At 40.3% G+C, this 24687-nt stretch overlaps 1 protein-coding gene across 1 annotated transcript in view; it reads right to left on the bottom strand.

Moving 5' to 3' along the window:
- HMGXB3 (HMG-box containing 3) overlaps positions 1-24687 on the bottom strand; it is a 517423-nt gene that overhangs the window by 367147 nt on the left and 125589 nt on the right. The window contains exon 4 of the mRNA XM_053718650.1: positions 7045-7219. Coding sequence (XP_053574625.1) covers positions 7045-7219 — 175 coding nt within the window. The remainder of the gene's footprint in view (positions 1-7044; positions 7220-24687) is intronic.

Genomic DNA, 24687 nt, shown 5'->3' with positions numbered 1-24687 from the left:
GAATCCTTTAGATTCACACCAACAGATATATTTTTTCCATATTTTGTGGTAGATTTTTCTAGTTACAGGCTTTCTGGCCTGAACAAGAGTATCAATGACAGAATCTGAGAACCCTCGCTTTGATAAGATCAAGCGTTCAATCTCCAAGCAGTCAGTTGGAGTGAGACCAGATTCGGATGTTCGAACGGACCTTGAACAAGAAGGTCTCGTCTCAAAGGTAGCTTCCATGGTGGAGCCGATGACATATTCACCAGGTCTGCATACCAAGTCCTGCGTGGCCACGCAGGAGCTATCAAGATCACCGATGCCCTCTCCTGATTGATCCTGGCTACCAGCCTGGGGATGAGAGGAAACGGCGGGAATACATAAGCTAGTTTGAAGGTCCAAGGTGCTACTAGTGCATCTACTAGAGTCGCCTTGGGATCCCTGGATCTGGACCCGTAGCAAGGAACCTTGAAGTTCTGACGAGAGGCCATCAGATCCATGTCTGGAATGCCCCACAATTGAGTAATTTGGGCAAAGATTTCCGGATGGAGTTCCCACTCCCCCGGATGAAATGTCTGACGACTCAGAAAAATCCGCTTCCCAATTTTCCACTCCTGGGATGTGGATTGCAGACAAGTGGCAGGAGTGAGCCTCCGCCCATTGAATGATTTTGGTCACTTCTTCCATCGCCAGGGAACTCCTTGTTCCCCCCTGATGGTTGATGTATGCAACAGTCGTCATGTTGTCTGATTGAAACCGTATGAATTTGGCCTTTGCTAGCTGAGGCCAAGCCTTGAGAGCATTGAATATCGCTCTCAGTTCCAGAATATTTATCGGGAGAAGAGATTCTTCCCGAGACCAAAGACCCTGAGCTTTCAGGGGTCCCCAGACCGCGCCCCAGCCCACCAGACTGGCGTCGGTCGTGACAATGACCCACTCTGGTCTGCGGAAGCTCATCCCCTGTGACAGGTTGTCCAGGGACAGCCACCAACGGAGTGAATCTCTGGTCCTCTGATCTACTTGTATCGTCAGAGACAAGTCTGTATAATCCCCATTCCACTGACTGAGCATGCACAGTTGTAATGGTCTTAGATGAATTCGCGCAAAAGGAACTATGTCCATTGCCGCTACCATCAAACCTATTACTTCCATGCACTGCGCTATGGAAGGAAGAGGAACAGAATGAAGTATTTGACAAGAGTTTAGAAGTTTTGATTTTCTGGCCTCTGTCAGAAAGATCCTCATTTCTAAGGAGTCAATTACTGTTCCCAAGAAGGGAACCCTTGTTGATGGAGATAGAGAACTTTTTTCTACGTTCACTTTCCACCCGTGAGATCTGAGAAAGGCCAGGACAATGTCCGTGTGAGCCTTTGCTTGTGGAAGGGACGACGCTTGAATCAGTATGTCGTCCAAGTAAGGTACTACTGCAATGCCCCTTGGTCTTAGCACCGCTAGAAGGGACCCTAGTACCTTTGTGAAAATTCTTGGAGCAGTGGCTAATCCGAACGGAAGTGCCACAAACTGGTAATGCTTGTCCAGAAATGCGAACCTTAGGAACCGATGATGTTCCTTGTGGATAGGAATATGTAGATACGCATCCTTTAAATCCACCGTGGTCATGAATTGACCTTCCTGGATGGAAGGAAGAATTGTTCGAATGGTTTCCATTTTGAACGATGGAACCTTGAGAAACTTGTTTAGGATCTTGAGATCTAAGATTGGTCTGAATGTTCCCTCTTTTTTGGGAACTACGAACAGATTGGAGTAGAACCCCATCCCTTGTTCTCCTAATGGAACAGGATGAATCACTCCCATTTTTAACAGGTCTTCTACACAATGTAAGAATGCCTGTTTTTTTTATGTGGTCTGAAGACAATTGAGACCTGTGGAACCTCCCCCTTGGGGGAAGCCCCTTGAATTCCAGAAGATAACCTTGGGAGACTATTTCTAGCGCCCAAGGATCCAGAACATCTCTTGCCCAAGCCTGAGCGAAGAGAGAGAGTCTGCCCCCCACCAGATCCGGTCCCGGATCGGGGGCCAACATCTCATGCTGTCTTGGTAGCAGTGGCAGGTTTCTTGGCCTGCTTACCTTTGTTCCAGCCTTGCATTGGCCTCCAGGCTGGCTTGGCTTGAGAAGTATTACCCTCTTGCTTAGAGGACGTAGCACTTGGGGCTGGTCCGTTTTCTGCGAAAGGGACGAAAATTAGGTTTATTTTTGGCCTTGAAAGACCTATCCTGCGGAAGGGCGTGGCCCTTGCCCCCAGTGATATCAGAAATAATCTCTTTCAAGTCAGGGCCAAACAGCGTTTTCCCCTTGAAAGGAATGTTAAGCAATTTGTTCTTGGAAGACGCATCCGCTGACCAAGATTTTAGCCAAAGCGCTCTGCGCACCACAATAGCAAACCCAGAATTTTTCGCCGCTAATCTAGCCAATTGCAAAGTGGCGTCTAGGGTGAAAGAGTTAGCCAATTTGAGAGCATGAATTCTGTCCAAAATCTCCTCATAAGAAGAATCTTTATTGAGCGCCTTTTCTAGTTCATCGAACCAGAAACACGCTGCTGTAGTGACAGGAACAATGCATGAAATTGGTTGTAGAAGGTAACCTTGCTGAACAAACATCTTTTTAAGCAAACCCTCTAATTTTTTATCCATAGATCTTTGAAAGCACAACTATCTTCTATGGGTATAGTGGTGCGTTTGTTTAGAGTAGAAACCGCCCCCTCGACCTTGGGGACTGTCTGCCATAAGTCCTTTCTGGGGTCGACCATAGGAAACAATTTCTTAAATATAGGGGGAGGGACGAAAGGTATGCCGGGCCTTTCCCATTCTTTATTTACAATGTCCGCCACCCGCTTGGGTATAGGAAAAGCTTCGGGGGGCCCCGGGACCTCTAGGAACTTGTCCATTTTACATAATTTCTCTGGAATGACCAAATTCTCACAATCATCCAGAGTAGATAACACCTCCTTAAGCAGGGCGCGGAGATGTTCCAATTTAAATTTAAATGTAATCACATCAGGTTCAGCTTGTTGAGAAATTTTCCCTGAATCTGAAATTTCTCCCTCAGACAAAACCTCCCTGGCCCCCTCAGACTGGTGTAGGGGCACTTCAGAACCAATATCATCAGCGTCCTCATGCTCTTCAGTATTTTCTAAAACAGAGCAGTCGCGCTTTTCGCTGATAAGTGGGCATTTTGGCTAAAATGTTTTTGATAGAATTATCCATTACAGCCGTTAATTGTTGCATAGTAAGGAGTATTGGCGCACTAGATGTACTAGGGGCCTCCTGTGTGGGCAAGACTGGTGTAGACGAAGGAGGGGATGATGCAGTACCATGCTTACTCCCCTCACTTGAGGAATCATCTTGGGCATCATTTTCTCTAAATTTTGTGTCACATAAATCACATCTATTTAAATGAGAAGGAACCTTGGCTTCCCCACATACAGAACACAGTCTATCTGGTAGTTCAGACATGTTAAACAGGCATAAACTTGATAACAAAGTACAAAAAACGTTTTAAAATAAAACCGTTACTGTCACTTTAAATTTTAAACTGAACACACTTTATTACTGCAAATGTGAAAAAGTATGAAGGAATTGTTCAAAATTCACCAAAATTTCACCACAGTGTCTTAAAGCCTTAAAAGTATTGCACACCAAATTTGAAAGCTTTAACTCTTAAAATAACGGAACCGGAGCCGTTTTTATATTTAACCCCTTTACAGTCCCTGGTATCTGCTTTGCTGAGACCCAACCAAGCCCAAAGGGGAATACGATACCAAATGACGCCTTCAGAAAGTCTTTTCTATGTATCAGAGCTCCTCACACATGCATCTGCATGTCATGCTTCCCAAAAACAAGTGCGCAATAGAGGCGCGAAAATGAGGCTCTGCCTATGATTAGGGAAAGCCCCTAGAGAATAAGGTGTCCAATACAGTGCCTGCCGGTTATTTTACATAATTCCCAAGAATAAAATAATTCCTCAAAGCTATGAAGTATAAAATATGCTTATATATCAATCATTTCAGCCCAGAAAATGTCTACAGTCTTAAAAGCCCTTGTGAAGCCCTTTTTTTCTTATGTAATAAAAATGGCTTACCGGATCCCATAGGGAAAATGACAGCTTCCAGCATTACATCGTCTTGTTAGAAATGTGTCATACCTCAAGCAGCAAAAGTCTGCTCACTGTTTCCCCCAACTGAAGTTAATTCCTCTCAACAGTCCTGTGTGGAAACAGCCATCGATTTTAGTAACGGTTGCTAAAATCATTTTCCTCTTACAAACAGAAATCTTCATCTCTTTTCTGTTTCAGAGTAAATAGTACATACCAGCACTATTTTAAAATAACAAACTCTTGATTGAATAATAAAAACTACAGTTAAACACCAAAAAACTCTAAGCCATCTCCGTGGAGATGTTGCCTGTACAACGGCAAAGAGAATGACTGGGGAAGGCGGAGCCTAGGAGGGATCATGTGACCAGCTTTGCTGGGCTCTTTGCCATTTCCTGTTGGGGAAGAGAATATCCCACAAGTAAGGATGACGCCGTGGACCGGACACACCTATGTTGGAGAAATAAGGTGCGCATAAAAGAACTGAAAACTCACTGTCAAAAGTAAAAAATGATAACATTACATAAAGAAAGTTCCTGAGCCCAAGAAACTGTCTCAAATAAACTATTAGACTTCAAAAGGAACAGTCTACTGTTATTGTTTAAAAATATAGATAATCCCTTTATTACCCATTCCTCAGTTTTGCATAACCAACACTGTTATATTAATATAATATAACACTGTGATTAAATTGTATCTAAGCCTTTGCAGATTACCCCCCCTTATTTAAGCTCTTTTGACAGACTTGCATTTTAGCCAATCAGTGCCCTCACATAAGTAATTCCCCAGGCTTGAGAACAATTTTATCTATATGGCTCCCATGAACTAACGTCATCAAGCTGTAAAAAACTGTCAAATGCATTGGGATAAGAGGCAGCCTTCAATGGCTTAGAAAATAGCATATAAGCATACCTAGGTTTAGCTTTCAACTAAGAAAGCTAAGAGAACAAAGAAAGTTTAATGATAAAAATTTATTGGAAAGATGTTTAAAATTGCATGCCCTGTCTGAATCATGAGAGTTTATTGTTGTCTAGACTGTCCCTTTAAGTCTAGAGTTTAAATTACATTGTTTCCTGCTATGATGTACTTCACGAATAGTGTACCTGCTAATAACCTTTGGGCAATGTTAGTGCATGTATTTGTTCACTTATCTACAGATGCACCCAGGATACCATGCTTAACCAGAGCTGCAGAAATAGACTGCTTCAAGTAGATAGCCAACCCAGTGCTGTGTACGTCACAGCAAAGGATCTATGTAAGGAGTATATTAACAAACCAACAGGAGGCGGCTAAGGGACACCTGTGGCAGGCTTGTGACCAACTACTTCACTGGGAGTGATTGTCACTTTCCCACACTCCAATCTCCCCTCTGACTTGCAGTAGTAACAGCGTTCTGAGAGGAAAATGGGCCTCAGATCGGTCTTAACTAACAATCTGGATCACCTCAATTCTTTAACTTCCACCTGGGAGTTAAAGATAAGACTAACACACCCAGAGTGATGGGATAGATTAAGTAATCTTGAATCTGTTCCTCCATCTAGTGGCCAGGAGTTGAATCCCAGGAGTATTGGAACATTATGAAAAATGTTTTGTCGCTTAAAAACTAGGACATTGTAATTATTTCTATCTTGTATATTAAAGAGCAACAGTTTAACATGTTTAACTATTTTTCGGCATGAAAAAGTAAATCCTATTAATTTAAAGTAAACCTGGGATGAAGTACAACTGATTTCTATGCATCAACTGATCACTGGCTGACAGGATTAACACCCACAGAAAAAAAAAATTGGCTTGTTCAGCACAGAAACGTTAATTTTTCAAAAAACAAATACAGCAATACAGTTTGAAAATCCTTTTTTTACGTGGCACAAAGAACATGTTTAATTATCATATCTCTTTAAATAAAATATCACATGCCAAAATCTGACATCTAAAGAAAGTTACAAACTTAAATTGGGGAGAGATTTATGCATGAGAACTTGTGATTTCATACTATTTTCACACAAACTGTTTGTACAGTATAAATTTACCAGGAAACCTTACGTTCTCAGCTATAATAGTTCTCATTTTGGAACCCGCTTTAGCTGGATTATACAGTACACATTTATCTAAATAACTGTAATCAGTGTATTATAGGTATGCTAAAATGTAGCGAGAGCATTTTTATTTTTTTCTGGTAACTTTTCTAGCTTATGAACAAAGATAGATATGTGCAAAACATTTCCTTTGATTTATAAACTAAATTAACACTTTCAGTTTGCAATGCTATCAATAAACTTGGGGTGTTTCAGGACTAACCATTTGTATTTCTGTGCTAAAATCTAGGAGGCTGTCACAGGGTCACAAGTCACATGACCACTCATTACAACTGTGCTTAAATCTAGGAAATGTAGCACTTCAAATGCAATCTCACTGGACATTTTAGCAGATGTTGACAGAACTACAGAAACGTAAAAGGGACATGAAACCCAATTTTCTTCTTTCATGATTCAGACAGAGCACACTGTTTTAAACAACTTTTCTAATTTACTTCTTAGCAAATTTGCTTCATTCTCTTGATATGCTTTGTTGAATGAGCAGCCATGGACTACTGGGAGCTAGCTGATCATATCTGGTAAGGCAACAACCAGAGGCATATATGTGCAACCACCAATCAGCACAATTAGCAACTAGCTCCTTGTAGTGTATTGCTGCTCTTCAGCCTACCTAGGTATTCAACAATGGATAGCAAGATAATGAAGCAAATTAGATAATAAAAGTAAATTGGAAAGTTGTTTAAATTTGCATGTTCTAACTGAAACATTAAAGTTTCATTTGTACTATACTGCTTCTTTAAGATTAAAGAGTAGGGAATATAAATGAGCCCAAACAGCTCCCTGTGTTTATTCAGTCTTGAAATATTACATTATTACAACACACCAGAAAAAGAACAAAGTTTGAACACTCACAGAATCCAGACCCTCTTTCTCCAGTTTTGCTCGCTCCAGATAAAAACTTTTTTCAGCCACACTTAACAGCTTCCAGCTTTCACTTATCTTCTTGTTAAGCTCAGACTGAGGCAGGTGAGGAAGCTCTTGCTGGACTTTCAGGTAGATGTCATAATAATATAGTAGGAAAGCAGACCTAGAAACAGACACTTCTTGTGAAATACTAGTTGCTATAATAATACTCAAATACAGAGATGTGTTTATGCATTACACACACTGAGGCTTTATGGCGTAAATAAAAGTTTCTGTTTTACTCCCGTTATCTAATTGAGCCATTATTTGATTTGGCTCATAACACAAAGATGGAAACTTCTAAATTTGTATTGTACCTAGACAGTCATTCCATTTAAAAGGGCAGTAAACCTAAAAAATAATGTTATATAATTCTGCACATAGTGCAGAATTATATTACATTATCTTAGCGCTAACTTTATACATCTTAATATTGCAGAGATAATTTATTATAATTTACACATCCTTTAACTGGTAAAGTGTATAAAATTAATGGCTTTTTCACTTGTAATACCAATTATGCAATTTATTTGATTAAATGCCCATGTGGGTGGGTTTATATTGGAGAGACCACCCAAAGGGTGAGGGATAGAATCATAATACATCTAATATCAGATGTAAAGACCTTAATGCATTAAGCATTTGCAGCTAAAGATGTTAAAATTGAGAGTGAACTTGCCTGTGTTTTGATTTCTTGTTATGAGGAGTGTAGTACTATGGTATTGGCCCTTCCCCCACTTGCTCGCTATTTTCCTAAGCTAGCTGTAGAACGTGCAGATAAGCTGTTGAGCAGCCTGACATCATTGGCTGTAATAATACTGGCTGTGTACAATATACAGGTATTGCCCAAGCAAAGAAGTAAACCGTTTCTCTCATAATTAGTGTAAAAACACAAAAATGAAGCAATAACTCTTTTCTTGTTGCTGATAGCCCTGCTGTGGTTATTATTCCTGCATATGGTTATTTCAGCAGCAAAGTACTCAGTAGCTGAAACTTACTCTCCTTATGCTGCTCCCTGGCAAGTCTCAGCTGTCCCTTGATAACACTAACTTGTCAGTGAGCAATTACGGCCCTTGGCCATGTTGTTGCAACTTGCACACCCTAGACAGGGATAACAACCCAAACCTTTTTCAGAAATATAGCCTTGTTTTAATTTTTTACTCCCAATGTCTGCTCTTACAAGTTTGTCTTTAATACTGGTACCTTTCCTATATGCGGGCATATAACCTCTGTATCTGGATGACAATCCTTTAACAGAAACCAGAATTTGTTAACATTTTTTTGTATTTTTGAACTCTGATTATTGTACTCTGAAACAAAAATGATTCTACCTTCTCTATTGTCTATTTTATTTTATTTTTACTGGTTAGTGTGTTACTCTTAACCCTCTTTATTTCATCATGTATGAGATCAGCCGGATAGCCCCTGTCTCTGAACTTTTTTCCTATTTCACCAAGTCTTATATCAATAAGCTGTTCATCTGACACAATTCTTTTAACCCTTGTCATTTGACTTCTAGGTAAAGATTTAATTAAAGAGGGTGGATGTGCACTTGTGTAATGTAATAGACTATTCTTGTCTGTGCTTTTCCTATACAAGTCTGTTTTAAGACTTCCCCCTTCCTTATAGACCAAAGTGTCCAGGAAGTTGATTGATTGCTCGTCCCAAGTAAGGGTAAATTTAATACATCTGGTGGCTCTATTCAGATCCTCCACAAACTCCAATAGGGATCCAATGTCGCCCCACCATATTCCAAAGACATCATCTATATACCGCCACCAGGTGGCGCCATATAGAAGAAACATCTTATTTTGGTAAACAAATTTTTCTTCAAATGTTGACATAAATGGATTTGCATAGGTAGGGGCGACATTGGACCCCATTGCAGTACCCTTTACTTGCATGTAAAAATTATCCTCGAATAAAAAGTAGTTACAGTACAAGATAATACTTAATAGGTTCAACAAAAAAACAGAATTTATGTTTACCTGATAAATTACTTTCTCCAACGGTGTGTCCGGTCCACGGCGTCATCCTTACTTGTGGGATACTCTCCTCCCCAACAGGAAATGGCAAAGAGCCCAGCAAAGCTGGTCACATGATCCCTCCCAGGCTCCGCCTACCCCAGTCATTCGACCGACGTTAAGGAGGAATATTTGCATAGGAGAAACCATATGGTACCGTGGTGACTGTAGTTAAAGAAAATAAATTATCAGACCTGATTAAAAAAACCAGGGCGGGCCGTGGACCGGACACACCGTTGGAGAAAGTAATTTATCAGGTAAACATAAATTCTGTTTTCTCCAACATAGGTGTGTCCGGTCCACGGCGTCATCCTTACTTGTGGGAACCAATACCAAAGCTTTAGGACACGGATGAAGGGAGGGAGCAAATCAGGTCACCTAAATGGAAGGCACCACGGCTTGCAAAACCTTTCTCCCAAAAATAGCCTCAGAAGAAGCAAAAGTATCAAACTTGTAAAATTTGGTAAAAGTGTGCAGTGAAGACCAAGTCGCTGCCCTACATATCTGATCAACAGAAGCCTCGTTCTTGAAGGCCCATGTGGAAGCCACAGCCCTAGTGGAATGAGCCGTGATTCTTTCGGGAGGCTGCCGTCCGGCAGTCTCGTAAGCCAATCTGATGATGCTTTTAATCCAAAAAGAGAGAGAGGTAGAAGTTGCTTTTTGACCTCTCCTTTTACCGGAATAAACAACAAACAAGGAAGATGTTTGTCTAAAATCCTTTGTAGCATCTAAATAGAATTTTAGAGCGTGAACAACATCCAGATTGTGCAACAAACGTTCCTTCTTTGACACTGGTTTCGGACACAGAGAAGGTACGATAATCTCCTGGTTAATGTTTTTGTTAGAAACAACTTTTGGAAGAAAACCTGGTTTAGTACGTAAAACCACCTTATCTGCATGGAACACCAGATAAGGAGGAGAACACTGCAGAGCAGATAATTCTGAAACTCTTCTAGCAGAAGAAATCGCAACTAAAAACAAAACTTTCCAAGATAATAACTTAATATCAACGGAATGTAGGGGTTCAAACGGAACCCCCTGAAGAACTGAAAGAACTAAGTTGAGACTCCAAGGAGGAGTCAAAGGTTTGTAAACAGGCTTAATTCTAACCAGAGCCTGAACAAAGGCTTGAACATCTGGCACAGCTGCCAGCTTTTTGTGAAGTAACACAGACAAGGCAGAAATCTGTCCCTTCAGGGAACTAGCAGATAAACCTTTTTCCAATCCTTCTTGAAGGAAGGATAGAATCTTAGGAATCTTAACCTTGTCCCAAGGGAATCCTTTAGATTCACACCAACAGATATATTTTTTCCAAATTTTGTGGTAAATCTTTCTAGTTACAGGCTTTCTGGCCTGAACAAGAGTATCGATAACAGAATCTGAGAACCCTCGCTTCGATAAGATCAAGCGTTCAATCTCCAAGCAGTCAGCTGGAGTGAAACCAGATTCGGATGTTCGAACGGACCCTGAACAAGAAGGTCTCGTCTCAAAGGTAGCTTCCAAGGTGGAGCCGATGACATATTCACCAGATCTGCATACCAAGTCCTGCGTGGCCACGCAGGAGCTATCAAGATCACCGACGCCCTCTCCTGATTGATCCTGGCTACCAGCCTGGGGATGAGAGGAAATGGCGGGAACACATAAGCTAGTTTGAAGGTCCAAGGTGCCACTAGTGCATCCACTAGAGCCGCCTTGGGATCCCTGGATCTGGACCCGTAGCAAGGAACTTTGAAGTTCTGACGAGAGGCCATCAGATCCATGTCTGGAATGCCCCACAGCTGAGTGACTTGGGCAAAGATTTCCGGATGGAGTTCCCACTCCCCCGGATGCAATGTCTGACGACTCAGAAAATCCGCTTCCCAATTTTCCACTCCTGGGATGTGGATAGCAGACAGGTGGCAGGAGTGAGACTCCGCCCATAGAATGATTTTGGTCACTTCTTCCATCGCTAGGGAACTCCTTGCTCCCCCCTGATGGTTGATGTACGCAACAGTTGTCATGTTGTCTGATTGAAACCGTATGAACTTGGCCCTCGCTAGCTGAGGCCAAGCCTTGAGAGCATTGAATATCGCTCTCAGTTCCAGAATATTTATCGGTAGAAGAGATTCTTCCCGAGACCAAAGACCCTGAGCTTTCAGGGATCCCCAGACCGCGCCCCAGCCCATCAGACTGGCGTCGGTCGTGACGATGACCCACTCCGGTCTGCGGAATGTCATCCCTTGTGACAGGTTGTCCAGGGACAGCCACCAACGGAGTGAGTCTCTGGTCCTCTGATTTACTTGTATCTTCGGAGACAAGTCTGTATAGTCCCCATTCCACTGACTGAGCATGCACAGTTGTAATGGTCTTAGATGAATGCGCGCAAAAGGAACTATGTCCATTGCCGCTACCATCAAACCGATCACTTCCATGCACTGCGCTATGGAAGGAAGAGGAACGGAATGAAGTATCCGACAAGAGTCTAGAAGTTTTGTTTTTCTGGCCTCTGTCAGAAAAATCCTCATTTCTAAGGAGTCTATTATTGTTCCCAAGAAGGGAACCCTTGTTGACGGAGATAGAGAACTCTCTTCCACGTTCACTTTCCATCCGTGAGATCTGAGAAAGGCCAGGACAATGTCCGTGTGAGCCTTTGCTTGAGGAAGGGACGACGCTTGAATCAGAATGTCGTCCAAGTAAGGTACTACAGCAATGCCCCTTGGTCTTAGCACAGCTAGAAGGGACCCTAGTACCTTTGTGAAAATCCTTGGAGCAGTGGCTAATCCGAAAGGAAGCGCCACGAACTGGTAATGCTTGTCCAGGAATGCGAACCTTAGGAACCGATGATGTTCCTTGTGGATAGGAATATGTAGATACGCATCCTTTAAATCCACCGTGGTCATGAATTGACCTTCCTGGATGGAAGGAAGAATAGTTCGAATGGTTTCCATCTTGAACGATGGAACCTTGAGAAACTTGTTTAAGATCTTGAGATCTAAGAATGGTCTGAACGTTCCCTCTTTTTTGGGAACTATGAACAGATTGGAGTAGAACCCCATCCCTTGTTCTCTTAATGGAACAGGATGAATCACTCCCATTTTTAACAGGTCTTCTACACAATGTAAGAATGCCTGTCTTTTTATGTGGTCTGAAGACAACTGAGACCTGTGGAACCTCCCCCTTGGGGGAAGCCCCTTGAATTCCAGAAGATAACCTTTCTAGCGCCCAAGGATCCAGAACATCTCTTGCCCAAGCCTGAGCGAAGAGAGAGAGTCTGCCCCCCACCAGATCCGGTCCCGGATCGGGGGCCAACATTTCATGCTGTCTTGGTAGCAGTGGCAGGTTTCTTGGCCTGCTTTCCCTTGTTCCAGCCTTGCATTGGTCTCCAAGCTGGCTTGGCTTGAGAAGTATTACCCTCTTGCTTAGAGGACGTAGCACTTTGGGCTGGTCCGTTTCTCCGAAAGGGACGAAAATTAGGTTTATTTTTTGCCTTGAAAGGCCGATCCTGAGGAAGGGCGTGGCCCTTACCCCCAGTGATATCAGAGATAATCTCTTTCAAGTCAGGGCCAAACAGCGTTTTCCCCTTGAAAGGAATGTTAAGTAGCTTGTTCTTGGAAGACGCATCAGCTGACCAAGATTTCAACTAAAGCGCTCTGCGCGCCACAATAGCAAACCCTGAATTCTTAGCCGCTAACCTAGCCAATTGCAAAGTGGCGTCTAGGGTGAAAGAATTAGCCAATTTGAGAGCATTGATTCTGTCCATAATCTCCTCATAAGGGGGAGAATCACTATCGACCGCCTTTATCAGCTCATCGAACCAGAAACATGCGGCTGTAGCTACAGGGACAATGCATGAAATAGGTTGTAGAAGGTAACCCTGCTGAACAAACATCTTTTTAAGTAAACCTTCTAATTTCTTATCCATAGGATCTTTAAAAGCACAACTATCCTCTATGGGTATAGTGGTGCGTTTGTTTAAAGTGGAAACCGCTCCCTCGACCTTGGGGACTGTCTGCCATAAGTCCTTTCTGGGGGTCGACCATAGGAAACAATTTTTTAAATATGGGGGGAGGGACGAAAGGAATACCGGGCCTTTCCCATTCTTTATTAACAATGTCCGCCACCCGCTTGGGTATAGGAAAAGCTTCTGGGAGTCCCGGGACCTCTAGGAACTTGTCCATTTTACATAGTTTCTCTGGGATGACCAACTTGTCACAATCATCCAGAGTGGATAATACCTCCTTGAGCAGAATGCGGAGATGTTCCAATTTAAATTTAAACGTAATCACATCAGGTTCAGCTTGTTGAGAAATGTTCCCTGAATCAGTAATTTCTCCCTCAGACAAAACCTCCCTGGCCCCATCAGACTGGGTTAGGGGCCCTTCAGAACCATTATTATCAGCGTCGTCATGCTCTTCAGTATCTAAAACAGAGCAGTCACGCTTACGCTGGTAAGTGTTCATTTTGGCTAAAATGTTTTTGACAGAATTATCCATTACAGCCGTTAATTGTTGCATAGTAAGGAGTATTGGCGCGCTAGATGTACTAGGGGCCTCCTGAGTGGGCAAGACTCGTGTAGACGAAGGAGGGAATGATGCAGTACCATGCTTACTCCCCTCACTTGAGGAATCATCTTGGGCATCATTGTCATTGTCACATAAATCACATTTATTTAAATGAATAGGAATCCTGGCTTCCCCACATTCAGAACACAGTCTATCTGGTAGTTCAGACATGTTAAACAGGCATAAACTTGATAACAAAGTACAAAAAACGTTTTAAAATAAAACCGTTACTGTCACTTTAAATTTTAAACTGAACACACTTTATTACTGCAATTGCGAAAAAACATGAAGGAATTGTTCAAAATTCACCAAATTTTCACCACAGTGTCTTAAAGCCTTAAAAGTATTGCACACCAAATTTGGAAGCTTTAACCCTTAAAATAACGGAACCGGAGCCGTTTTTAACTTTAACCCCTTTACAGTCCCTGGTATCTGCTTTTGCTGAGACCCAACCAAGCCCAAAGGGGAATACGATACCAAATGACGCCTTCAGAAAGTCTTTTCTAAGTATCAGAGCTCCTCTCACATGCGACTGCATGTCATGCCTCTCAAAAACAAATGCGCAACACCGGCGCGAAAATGAGACTCTGCCTATGATTAGGGAAAGCCCCTAAATAATAAGGAGTCTAAAACAGTGCCTGCCGATATTATTATATCAAAATACCCAGATAAAATGATTCCTCAAGGCTAAATATGTGTTAATAATGAATCGATTTAGCCCAGAAAAAGTCTACAGTCTTAATAAGCCCTTGTGAAGCCCTTATTTACGATCTTTATAAACATGGCTTACCGGATCCCATAGGGAAAATGACAGCTTCCAGCATTACATCGTCTTGTTAGAATGTGTCATACCTCAAGCAGCAAGAGACTGCTCACTGTTCCCCCAACTGAAGTTAATTGCTCTCAACAGTCCTGTGTGGAACAGCCATGGATTTTAGTGACGGTTGCTAAAATCATTTTCCTCATACAAACAGAAATCTTCATCTCTTTTCTGTTTCTGAGTAAATAGTACATACCAGCACTATTTTAAAATAACAAACTCTTGATTGAATAATAAAAACTACAGTTAAACACTAAAAAACTCTAAGCCATCTCCGTGGAGATGTTGCCTGTACAACGGCAAAGAGAATGACTGGGGTAGGCGGAGCCTGGGAGGGATCATGTGACCAGCTTTGCTGGGCTCTTTGCCATTTCCTGTTGGGGAGGAGAGTATCCCACAAGTAAGGATGACGCCGTGGACCGGACACACCTATGTTGGAGAAATCTTGCTTTTGGACAGTGTATACACCACTCGTTGCCAATACATTTCTCACAGCGCCCAATCCACCTTCATGTTCAATAGAGGTGTATAGACTGACCACATCAAGACTATACATGATACATCTGACTGGTGCCATAAGGTTCTGTATTTTACTTAGAAAATCCCCAGTATCTTTTATATAAGATGTGGATTGCTCAACGAAGCCCCTTAAAGGGACAGTCTAGGCCAAAATAAACTTTCATGATTCAGAAAGAGCATGTAATTTTAAACAATTTTCCAATTTACTTTTATCACCAATTTTACTTTGTTCTCTTGGTATTCTTAGTTGAACGCTTAACCTAGGAGGTTCATATGCTAATTTCTTAGACCTTGAAGGCCACCTCTTTTCAGAATGCATTTTAACAGTTTTTCACCACTAGAGGGTGTTAGTTCACGTATTTCATATAGATAACACTGTGCTCGTGCACGTGAAGTTATCTGGGAGCAGGCACTGATTGGCTAGACTGCAAGTCTGTCAAAAGAACTGAAATAAAGGGGCAGTTTATTATTATAACTGTGTTGGTTATGCAAAACTCGGGAATGGGTAATAAAGGGATTATCTATCTTTTAAAACAATAAAAATTCTGGTGTAGACTGTCCCTTTAAGATCTTATCTAGATATATAGATATGTTTGAAAAAATGGACTCTGTGCTGGCCACAATAGGCCTCCCCGGTGGTCTATCAAGTTTTTTATGTACTTTTGGGAGGGTATAAAAAACGGTTATTATCCCATTTTCAACATACAAAAACTTTCTAGTTTCGTCATCAATTAACCCATTGTTAATAGCATTTTCCAAACAACCAATTATTTCTCTCTGAATTGCCCATGTGGGGTTATAGTTTAACAGCTGGTACACTCCTGCATCATTCAATTGTGTTCTTATTTCGTCTACATAATATCCCTTGTTTAGTACCACTAAGGCACCACCCTTATCAGCCTGCTTGTAGATTGTATCTTTCAATAGTACTAAGGCCTCCCTCTCTGCTCTAGCAAGATTATTCTTATTATTCATCTTATTGTGTATTACCTTCTTATTACATACATTGTTTCTTAGTTTGTTAATATCTTTACACACTAAGTCTATGTAAGTATCCACACAATGGTTATAGCTGTTAGGAATAAAGTTACTCTTATTCTTTAACCCAAATTTACGAATATTTAAAGGGACACTCAGGTTAAATCAAATTGTCATGATTCTGATACAGCGTGTAATTTTAAACAACTTTCCAATTTACTTCCATTAAAAAAAATGTGCACAGTCTTTTATAATTACAATTTTTGAGTCACCAGATCCTACTGAGCATGTGCAAGAATTCACAGACTATACGTATATGCATTTGTGATTGGCTGATTGCTATCACATGGTACAAGGGGAGTGGAAATATACATAACTTTCAAATTTGCTATAAAAAAATCTACTACTAATCTGAAGTTCAGACTAAGTGCTATTGCATTGTCTTGTTATCTTGCATTTGTTGATTATGCAAATCTAATGTGTTGACTGGTCCTTTAACTCAGTATAGGTTTTCACATTTGTATGTATCTCATTACTAGAGAAAAAGGATTTTAACTTAATGTTCCTGAACAGTCTATTCAAATCTGGTTGTAAATCAAAAAAATTACAGTCTTTGCTAGGGCAAAAAGACAGACCCTTACTTAGTACTTTCTCCTCAGCGGCGGTCAAGGGTAATCCCGAAATGTTCACTATTAGGTCTTGTGTTTTTGTCTCGTCTGGCGTTGTTGTTGCGGCTCCCTCTGCGACGTCCGTCCCTGTGGGCCTTTTGCGGTGGTGTCTCTTACCCCCGCGTCGCTTCCTGTGTTCGATTCCCCCGGAGAGCTGTCCGTCTGCGAATTGATAGTATTCGCCTCACGTCTTGTGTAACGGTTTCCACGTCTGGCCCAACCGGAAGTGCGCTGGCGTTCCCTTCCGGTACGTTCCCTTGTCGATCTGTATACAGTTCCGTGTATGTAATCCTGCTCATCCCGGTAGAACTTCACGTTTTCTGGTTTGTAACTCTTTCTTTATTTCAGCAATTTCCTTGTTAACTGAGGCCAGCTTAGATTCAATATCGGCAGTAGAGAGATCTAGTTTTAATGCATCCTCTATTTGTCTGATCTCAATCTTCTGCTCATCTATAGCTTTTTGTAAATACTCCACCGTAAGCACTATGATATCCAGTGAGCATTTATTTAAAATGCATTCATATTTCCTGCAGTATTCTTTGTTGTCAACCAATAGGGTGGGTCTGGAACTCATTCTCAGGCCTCTAGGAATTCTTCGCACCCTATGGTATTCTGCAAGTGTGGTGGCATGTAATTCAAAAGTCATTTGTCTTTTAGCCAATCTTTCATAGCTTTTAAACGTAGCCTCAGTAACAGGTGTTTTAAGAAAGTCCCTGGATCCACAAACCAATGTAGTGATTCTTGCAGCCTCCATATCACTGTATGTAAAAAACTGTGCCTCCATATCTGGTACTGTCCCTTGTAAGGTCTCCATCTTGAAGCACACTGTGCACAGAGTCAAGCAGTATAAACAGAATCTGCAAAGTCAAGATTACTCAAGCACCAGTGGCTTATATTATTAGTGTGCAAAGCTGGAGGAGCCACTGCTTGAAGACTCCAACATAGTATAGGCAACACTGTAACATGTTAGACTTATTTAGCTTTGGATGTATTATTAGATACACACCACTAGGTGGCGTTAAGATTAAAAATTGTTGCTTGAGAAAGTTAGGTAAAGGTATGATTAGTCACACCTGTGGTGTTGGGTATTTAAGAAAGGTGTATACTGCATTGAGGTCATATGATTAAGGGCAAGTGAGCCCGAAACGTCATGTTTTTTCCTCCAGGTACCTAATAAATTTGGAACATATCTTACTACTGTTGTGCTGCTGGATTTTTTTTTTGCTCCTATATTATGTTGGAGTCTTTTTATGAGGATTTGAGAGCGCTGTTAACCCTCTATGTGTGTGTGTGTGTGTGTGTGTGTGTGTGTGTGTGTGTGTATATATATATATATATATATATATATATATATATATATATATATATATATATATGACAATTATATAGAAGTAGCTAAGAAGGATATATTACTCCTTCTTATTAAAGAAAGGGAATTCAGCACTCTTTATTATTAAACACCATATATTTATTTATAAAAAACAAATATATTATATAAGAAACCAAAGAAGTCTCTTTTCCACATTTTCTATAAAAAGTTACATGCAAACCCAATTCTTACATATCTGTGTAATTGGATACAAATAGGATAACAAATGTTTCACATTGAACCACCTATTGTTACAATATATTATGAGCTGTTACAGGAAACCTCTAAAACCAAACATTATGGTACAAAGTCCCACACGTAAAGACAAAGTAAAGGCTGGATAGATGATATATTAAGCTATTATAGGCACAGTTCATAACTGTGCCTTCATAAATTTGATGAGCACGCAGTATTAATGAAGGATAGGTTGAGTAGGAGAGGATACTCAAAAAAAAAAGTGTAAACAAAGCGTATGCTAGAGCCAGAAATAGTAGTAGGGATGACCTCCTTTACAAAAGTAAGCAAATAAGATTCATAACAACATTTAATGATCAATGGAACAACTTAAGATATACACTCAAAAAGAACTGGCATATTCTACAATTAGATGATAAAGTTAAAGAGGTAGTGGGAGATTACCCCCTCCTCACAGCCAAGAGGGCGCCAAATTTGAAAAATAAACTGGTGAGAAGTAATTTTGTAAAAATTCCCTCGTCAGCAGATTGGCTTAGGAAGAATAGGGGTATTAAAGGAAGCTTCCCATGTGGGAATTGTGTATACTGCCCCTATATGGAAAGAAGCCATAGGTTCTCCGGTAATGGGAGTAGAGAATATGACATTAGGATGCCCCCGTTTCTATGTAGGGAAAACCAAACGTGTGCTCAAAGATAGGATTCAGGAACATAGAGATGACATATACTATAAAAAAGTATCTTGCAGGAGATCCCTGTTCTTTAAAATTTACTGCTATTGATAAGGGAGATTTGAACAATAGAGGGGGTGAAGTGGACAAAATTTTACTTCAAAAGGAAGCAAGGTGGATTTTTGTGCTGTAAACAAGGCTTCCACTAGGCCTTAATGATAAAGTAGATTATGCCTGCTTTCTATAATTGATAGATAAGAAGCAGGATGTATTATTAACTGTGTAGTTAAATATGTAGGTCCTTTCACTGTAACATAATGTTTCTTATCCAAGGTAAAATAGACATATTAGAGTGGTATCTATCTGTAGGTGTGCGCCATTATCTATGAGAAGTTTCTTAGTTTAGTGTTTTCCAAGTTTGGAAATAACAAGATGTAAATCAGTGTTTTATAAAAAAAAGTATGTGAGAAAAATGTATATGTCCCTTTAAGAGCACCAGGTAAAACTGCACAAAGTAGGCTGGGCCAATTAAAGCTTAAAAGGCTGTTTTGAATCTAGTGGATTACTGCCCTGATGAAGCCCCAGTGTGAGTCTGCCTTAGGGGTGAAACACATATGCTGTTGGCAATAAGGCTTTTTGTATCATGCTGCTGCACAGTCTGGACACTTTCTATATGCAATACCCTCTGTATATTGGATTCATATGAGTCGCTGAGACTGAGTATGGTGAATAAGTCTGGATGCTGGTGTAAACACTAATACCAGGACTGCCTTGGAGTCGGTTTGCACGGTGTTAGCACCCTGGTGGGAGATGGCCCTTTGAGAGAGAAGAGGTTCATGTGTCTATTTGCCTCTGTTTGCATACAAGGCAGGTGTGTATACGTTTGCACCGGAGCTCTTCACAAGCTGTCCAGTGATGTCAGAGAAGTAGGAGGGCTTAACAGATGAAATTAAACTACTCGTGTGTGTACAAGCTCCCGTGAAAGGGAGTCCCAGGAGGGGAATACAAGCCGCTTCTACCATCTAGGTCACGTAAGCACTACAGTATTGACTTTGCTAGCTCTCATACAAGTCCGGTTTAAACCTAGAGTGCGGTGTGAACCGCCGTTATACACCGGAAAGAGTGGGCACCTAAGTTATGAGTCTGGCAGGTACAGGTGCAGCCTCTCCTGTCAACACTGATACCGCATTTAAAAGTCAGTAGTTAAGAGTTTTATGGGCTAATGCCGTAACATAAAACTCTTAACTAAAGTGATAAAAAGTACACTAGCACCCATAAACTACCTATTAACCCCTAAACCGAGGACCCCCCCCCCCCCGCCCACACCGCAAACAGTTAACTAAAGTTTTTAACCCCTAATCTGCCGACCGGACATCGCCGCCACTTCAAAAAATATATTAACCCCTAAACCGCCGCACTCCCGCCTCGCAAACACTAGATAAATTTTATTAACCCCTAATCTGCCGTCCCTAACATTGCCGACACCTACCTACATTTATTAACCCCTAATCTGCCGTCCACAACGTCGCTGCAACTATATTAAATGTATTAACCCCTAAACCTAAGTCTAACCCTAACACCCCCCCCTAACTTAAATATAATTTAAATAAAATTAAATAAAATAACTACAATTATATAAATTATTCCTATTTAAAACTAAATACTTACCTATAAAATAAACCCTAAGCTAGCTACAATATAACTAATAGTTACATTGTATCTATCTTAGGGTTTATTTTTATTTTACAGGCAACTTTGTATTTATTTTAACTAGGTAGAATAGTTACTAAATAGTTATAAACTATTTAATAACTTCCTAGTTAAAATAAAAACAAATTTACCTGTAAAATAAACCCTAAACTAAATTACAATTACACCTAACACTACACTATAATTAAAATAATTTCCTAAATGAACTACAATTAACTACAATTAAATTAAATAAAATAAAGTACAAAAAAAAACACTAAATTACAGAAAATAATAAAATAATTACAAGAATTTAAACTAATTACACCTAATCTAATCCCCCTAATAATAAAATAAAAAAGCCCCCCAAAATAATAAAAATCTCTACCCTATTCTAAATTACAAATAGCCCTTAAAAGGACTTTTTGTGGGGCATTGCCCCAAAGAAATCAGTTCTATTACATGTAAAAAAAAAAAATACAATACCCCGCTAACATTAAAACCCACCACCCACACACCGAACCCTACTCTAAAACCCACCCAATCCCCCCTTAATAAAACCTAACACTAACCCCTTGAAGATCACCCTACCTTGAGACGTCTTCACCCAGCCGGGCACAAGTGGTCCTCCAGAGGGGCAAAAGTCTCCATCTGATCTGGGCAGAAGAGGACCTCCAGACGGGCAGAAGTCTTCATCCAGGCGGCATCTTCTATCTTCATCCATCTGGAGCGGAGCGGGTCCATCTTTAAGCCAGCCGACACGGAGCATCCTCTTCTTCTGACGACTCCCGACGAATGAAAATTCCTTTAAATGACGTCATCCAAGATGGCGTCCCTTGAATTCCGATTGGCTGATAGGATTCTATCAGCCAATCGGAATTAAGGTAGGAAAAATCCTATTGGCTGATCCAATCAGCCAATAGAATTGAGCTTGCATTCTATTGGCTGATTGGACCAGCCAACAGAATGCGAGCTCAATTCTATTGGCTGATTGGATCAGCAAATAGGATTTTTCCTACCTTAATTCCGATTGGCTGATAGAATCCTATCAGCCAATCGGAATTCAAGGGACGCCATCTTGGATGACGTCATTTAAAGGAACCTTCATTCATCGGGAGTCGTCCGAAGAAGAGGATGCTCCGCATTGGCTGGCTTGAAAATGGACCCGCTCCGCTCCGGATGGATGAAGACTTCTGCCCATCTGGAGGTCCTCTTCTGCCCGGATCGGATGAAGACTTCTGCCCCTCTGGAGGACCACTTGTGCCCGGCTGGGTGAAAATGTCTCAAGGTAGGGTGATCTTCAAGGGGTTAGTGTTAGGTTTTATTAAGGGGGGATTGGGTGGGTTTTAGAGTAGGGTTGGGTGTGTGGGTGGTGGGTTTTAATGTTGGGGGGGTATTGGGGTTTTTTTACAGGTAAAAGAGCTGATTACTTTGGGGCAATGCCCCGCAAAAAGACCTTTTAAGGGCTATTTGTAATTTAGTATAGGGTATGGATTTTTATTATTTTGGGGGGCTTTTTTATTTTATTAGGGGGATTAGATTAGGTGTAATTAGTTTAAAATTATTGTAATTATTGTATTATTTTCTGAAATTTAGTGGGGGGGGGTTCGTACTTTAGTTTATTTTATTTAATTGTAGTTAATTGTAGTTAATTTAGGAAATTATTTTAATTATAGTGTAGTGTTAGGTGTAATTGTAATTTAGTTTAGGGTTTATTTTACATGTAAATTTGTATTTATTTTAACTAGGAAGTTATTAAATAGTTAATAACTATTTAATAACTATTGTACCTAGTTAAAATAAATACAAAGTTGCCTGTAAAATAGAAATAAACCCTAAGATAGCTACAATGTAACTATTAGTTATATTGTAGCTATCTTATGGTTTATTTTATAGGTATTTAGTTTTAAATAGGAATAATTTATTTAATTGTAGTTATTTTATTTAGTTTTATTTAAATTATATTTAAGTTAGGGGGGATTAGGGTTAGACTTAGGTTTAGGGGTTAATAACTTTATTATAGTGGCGACGGCGGCGGCGGCGGCAGATTAGGGGTTAATATATTTAATATAGTTGCGGCGACGTTGGGGGGGCAGATTAGGGGATAACTATAATGTAGGTGGCGGCGATGTTGGGGGCAGTAGATTAGGGGTTCATAGGGATAATGTAGGTGGCGGCGGTGTCCGGAGCGGCAGATTAGGGGTTAATAATAAAATGCAGGTGTCGGCGATGTCAGGGGCGGCAGATTAGGGGTTAATAAGTGTAATATTAGGGGTTTTTAGACTCGGGTTCATGTTAGGGTGTTAGGTGTAGACATAAATTTTCTTTCCCCATAGGAATCAATGGAGCTGCGTTAGGAGCTGAACGCTGCTTTTTTGCAGGTGTTAGGTTTTTTACAGCCGATTCTGCCCCATTGTTTCCTATGGGGAAATCGTGCACAAGCACGTTTAGCCAGCTCACCGCTACCGAAAGCAGCGCTGGTATTACAGTGAGATGTGGAGCTAAATTTTGCTCTTCGCTCACTTTTTAGAGGCCAACGTCGGGTTGAAAAAAACCTGTAATACCAGCATTGTTTGTAGGTGAGCTGCGAGCATAAACGAAGCGTTAGCACCGCACCCCTGTTAACGCAAAACTCGTAATCTAGGTGATGTTGTTTAATAATAAAGAGTGCTGAATTCCCTTTCTTTAATAAGAAGGAGTAATATATCCTTAGCTACTTCTATATATTTTTTATAAATCTCTGTACTAGGGTCTGCATCATTTCCCTTTACTAAGGGTTTAAACGCTTTACACCTGGTAGTGATATCCAGATAAGGGATTTAACTTTTTCTCTCTCATTCTTAAATTTTATATATATATATATATATATATATATATATATATATATATATATCTCAAATCAACAAAACGGTTTTGGGGATCTAGTGTCCCCTTCTTCAGAACAATTAAACACTACAATATATAGTGAATCAATGTTTCAAACAATTACATACGACTTCCGGTTTTCCGTTATGGTGGAACGCAAGCTTACGTTCCAGGAGACACTGTTGGGAGTGAATTTTGAGAGGAGGGGTATGTAATTGTTTGTAACACTTATTCACTATATATTGTGGTGTTTTACACTGGTTTAATTGTTCTGAAGAAGGGGACACTAGATCCCCGAAACGTCAAATAAATTATGACACTGTGTGTCTAAAATTCCTGAGAGTGCACAATTTTATGGATTATCTACTGCATGTTTGCACCTAGGTTGCTGGCTCTTGGAGGGTGGATTTGTTCTTTTTGAGATAGAGTGTATATGTATGTATATATATATATATATATATATATATATATATATATATATATATATATATAAAAAACACACATACATACATATACATACAGTATATATATGCACTCTCAGGACTTTTAACAAGAAAATTCACAAATTTATTGGAACGTTTTCGAGGAGAACTTCCCCGTCATCAACAGGACAACATAGTGACAAATCCACACTAATATACAGAATGTGAAATACAAACAAAATAACAGAATACAAACACCTGTGTGTACACTCAGAAAAAGCGCCAAAACATTCCAGGGCATTCACAACCGGAAGTGTGCTCAGTCGTGTTACTTCCGGTATAACGAATAAACATTGCTATTGCATCTTTTCATATCACATAAAATTATCAACGTATGGGACATAAAACACATTTACCAGAATTATTACAGTGACTTCACCTCTTGAGATAATAAGTGCCTATTCAATGCCCCTTAAGTATGTTGAAGCATCGGCTATTAGTGCCGCGATTTCAAAGTCAAAATTGCTCTCTTAATTTAAGAAACCAGGTGTGTGTTGAATATAGATTACCTCCTTATAATGGTACTACTTAACCTATGTGCATCGCTAAGTTGTCCATCTATGCTTTATTTGCTGAAGCGCATTCTGTGCATTCCAGCTTACGGAGAAACAGGAAGTGATGAGTTTAGACAACTTCCGGTGTATCGGACCTATGCAAATAATCATGCTAGAAGTCAGAAAACTAATAGTATTAGTATTGTAATGCATAGTGGTGTGCCTCTAAAGCTGTGACTCTCCCTAATGCATATAAAGTAGAATGCACAAAGAAAATGTAT

Source organism: Bombina bombina, chromosome 6 (genome assembly GCF_027579735.1).
Source record: "Bombina bombina isolate aBomBom1 chromosome 6, aBomBom1.pri, whole genome shotgun sequence".
NCBI classification, from domain to species: domain Eukaryota; kingdom Metazoa; phylum Chordata; class Amphibia; order Anura; family Bombinatoridae; genus Bombina; species Bombina bombina.
Note: the sequence above shows the minus strand (reverse complement) of the source record. Positions and strands in the feature narration are given on the sequence as shown.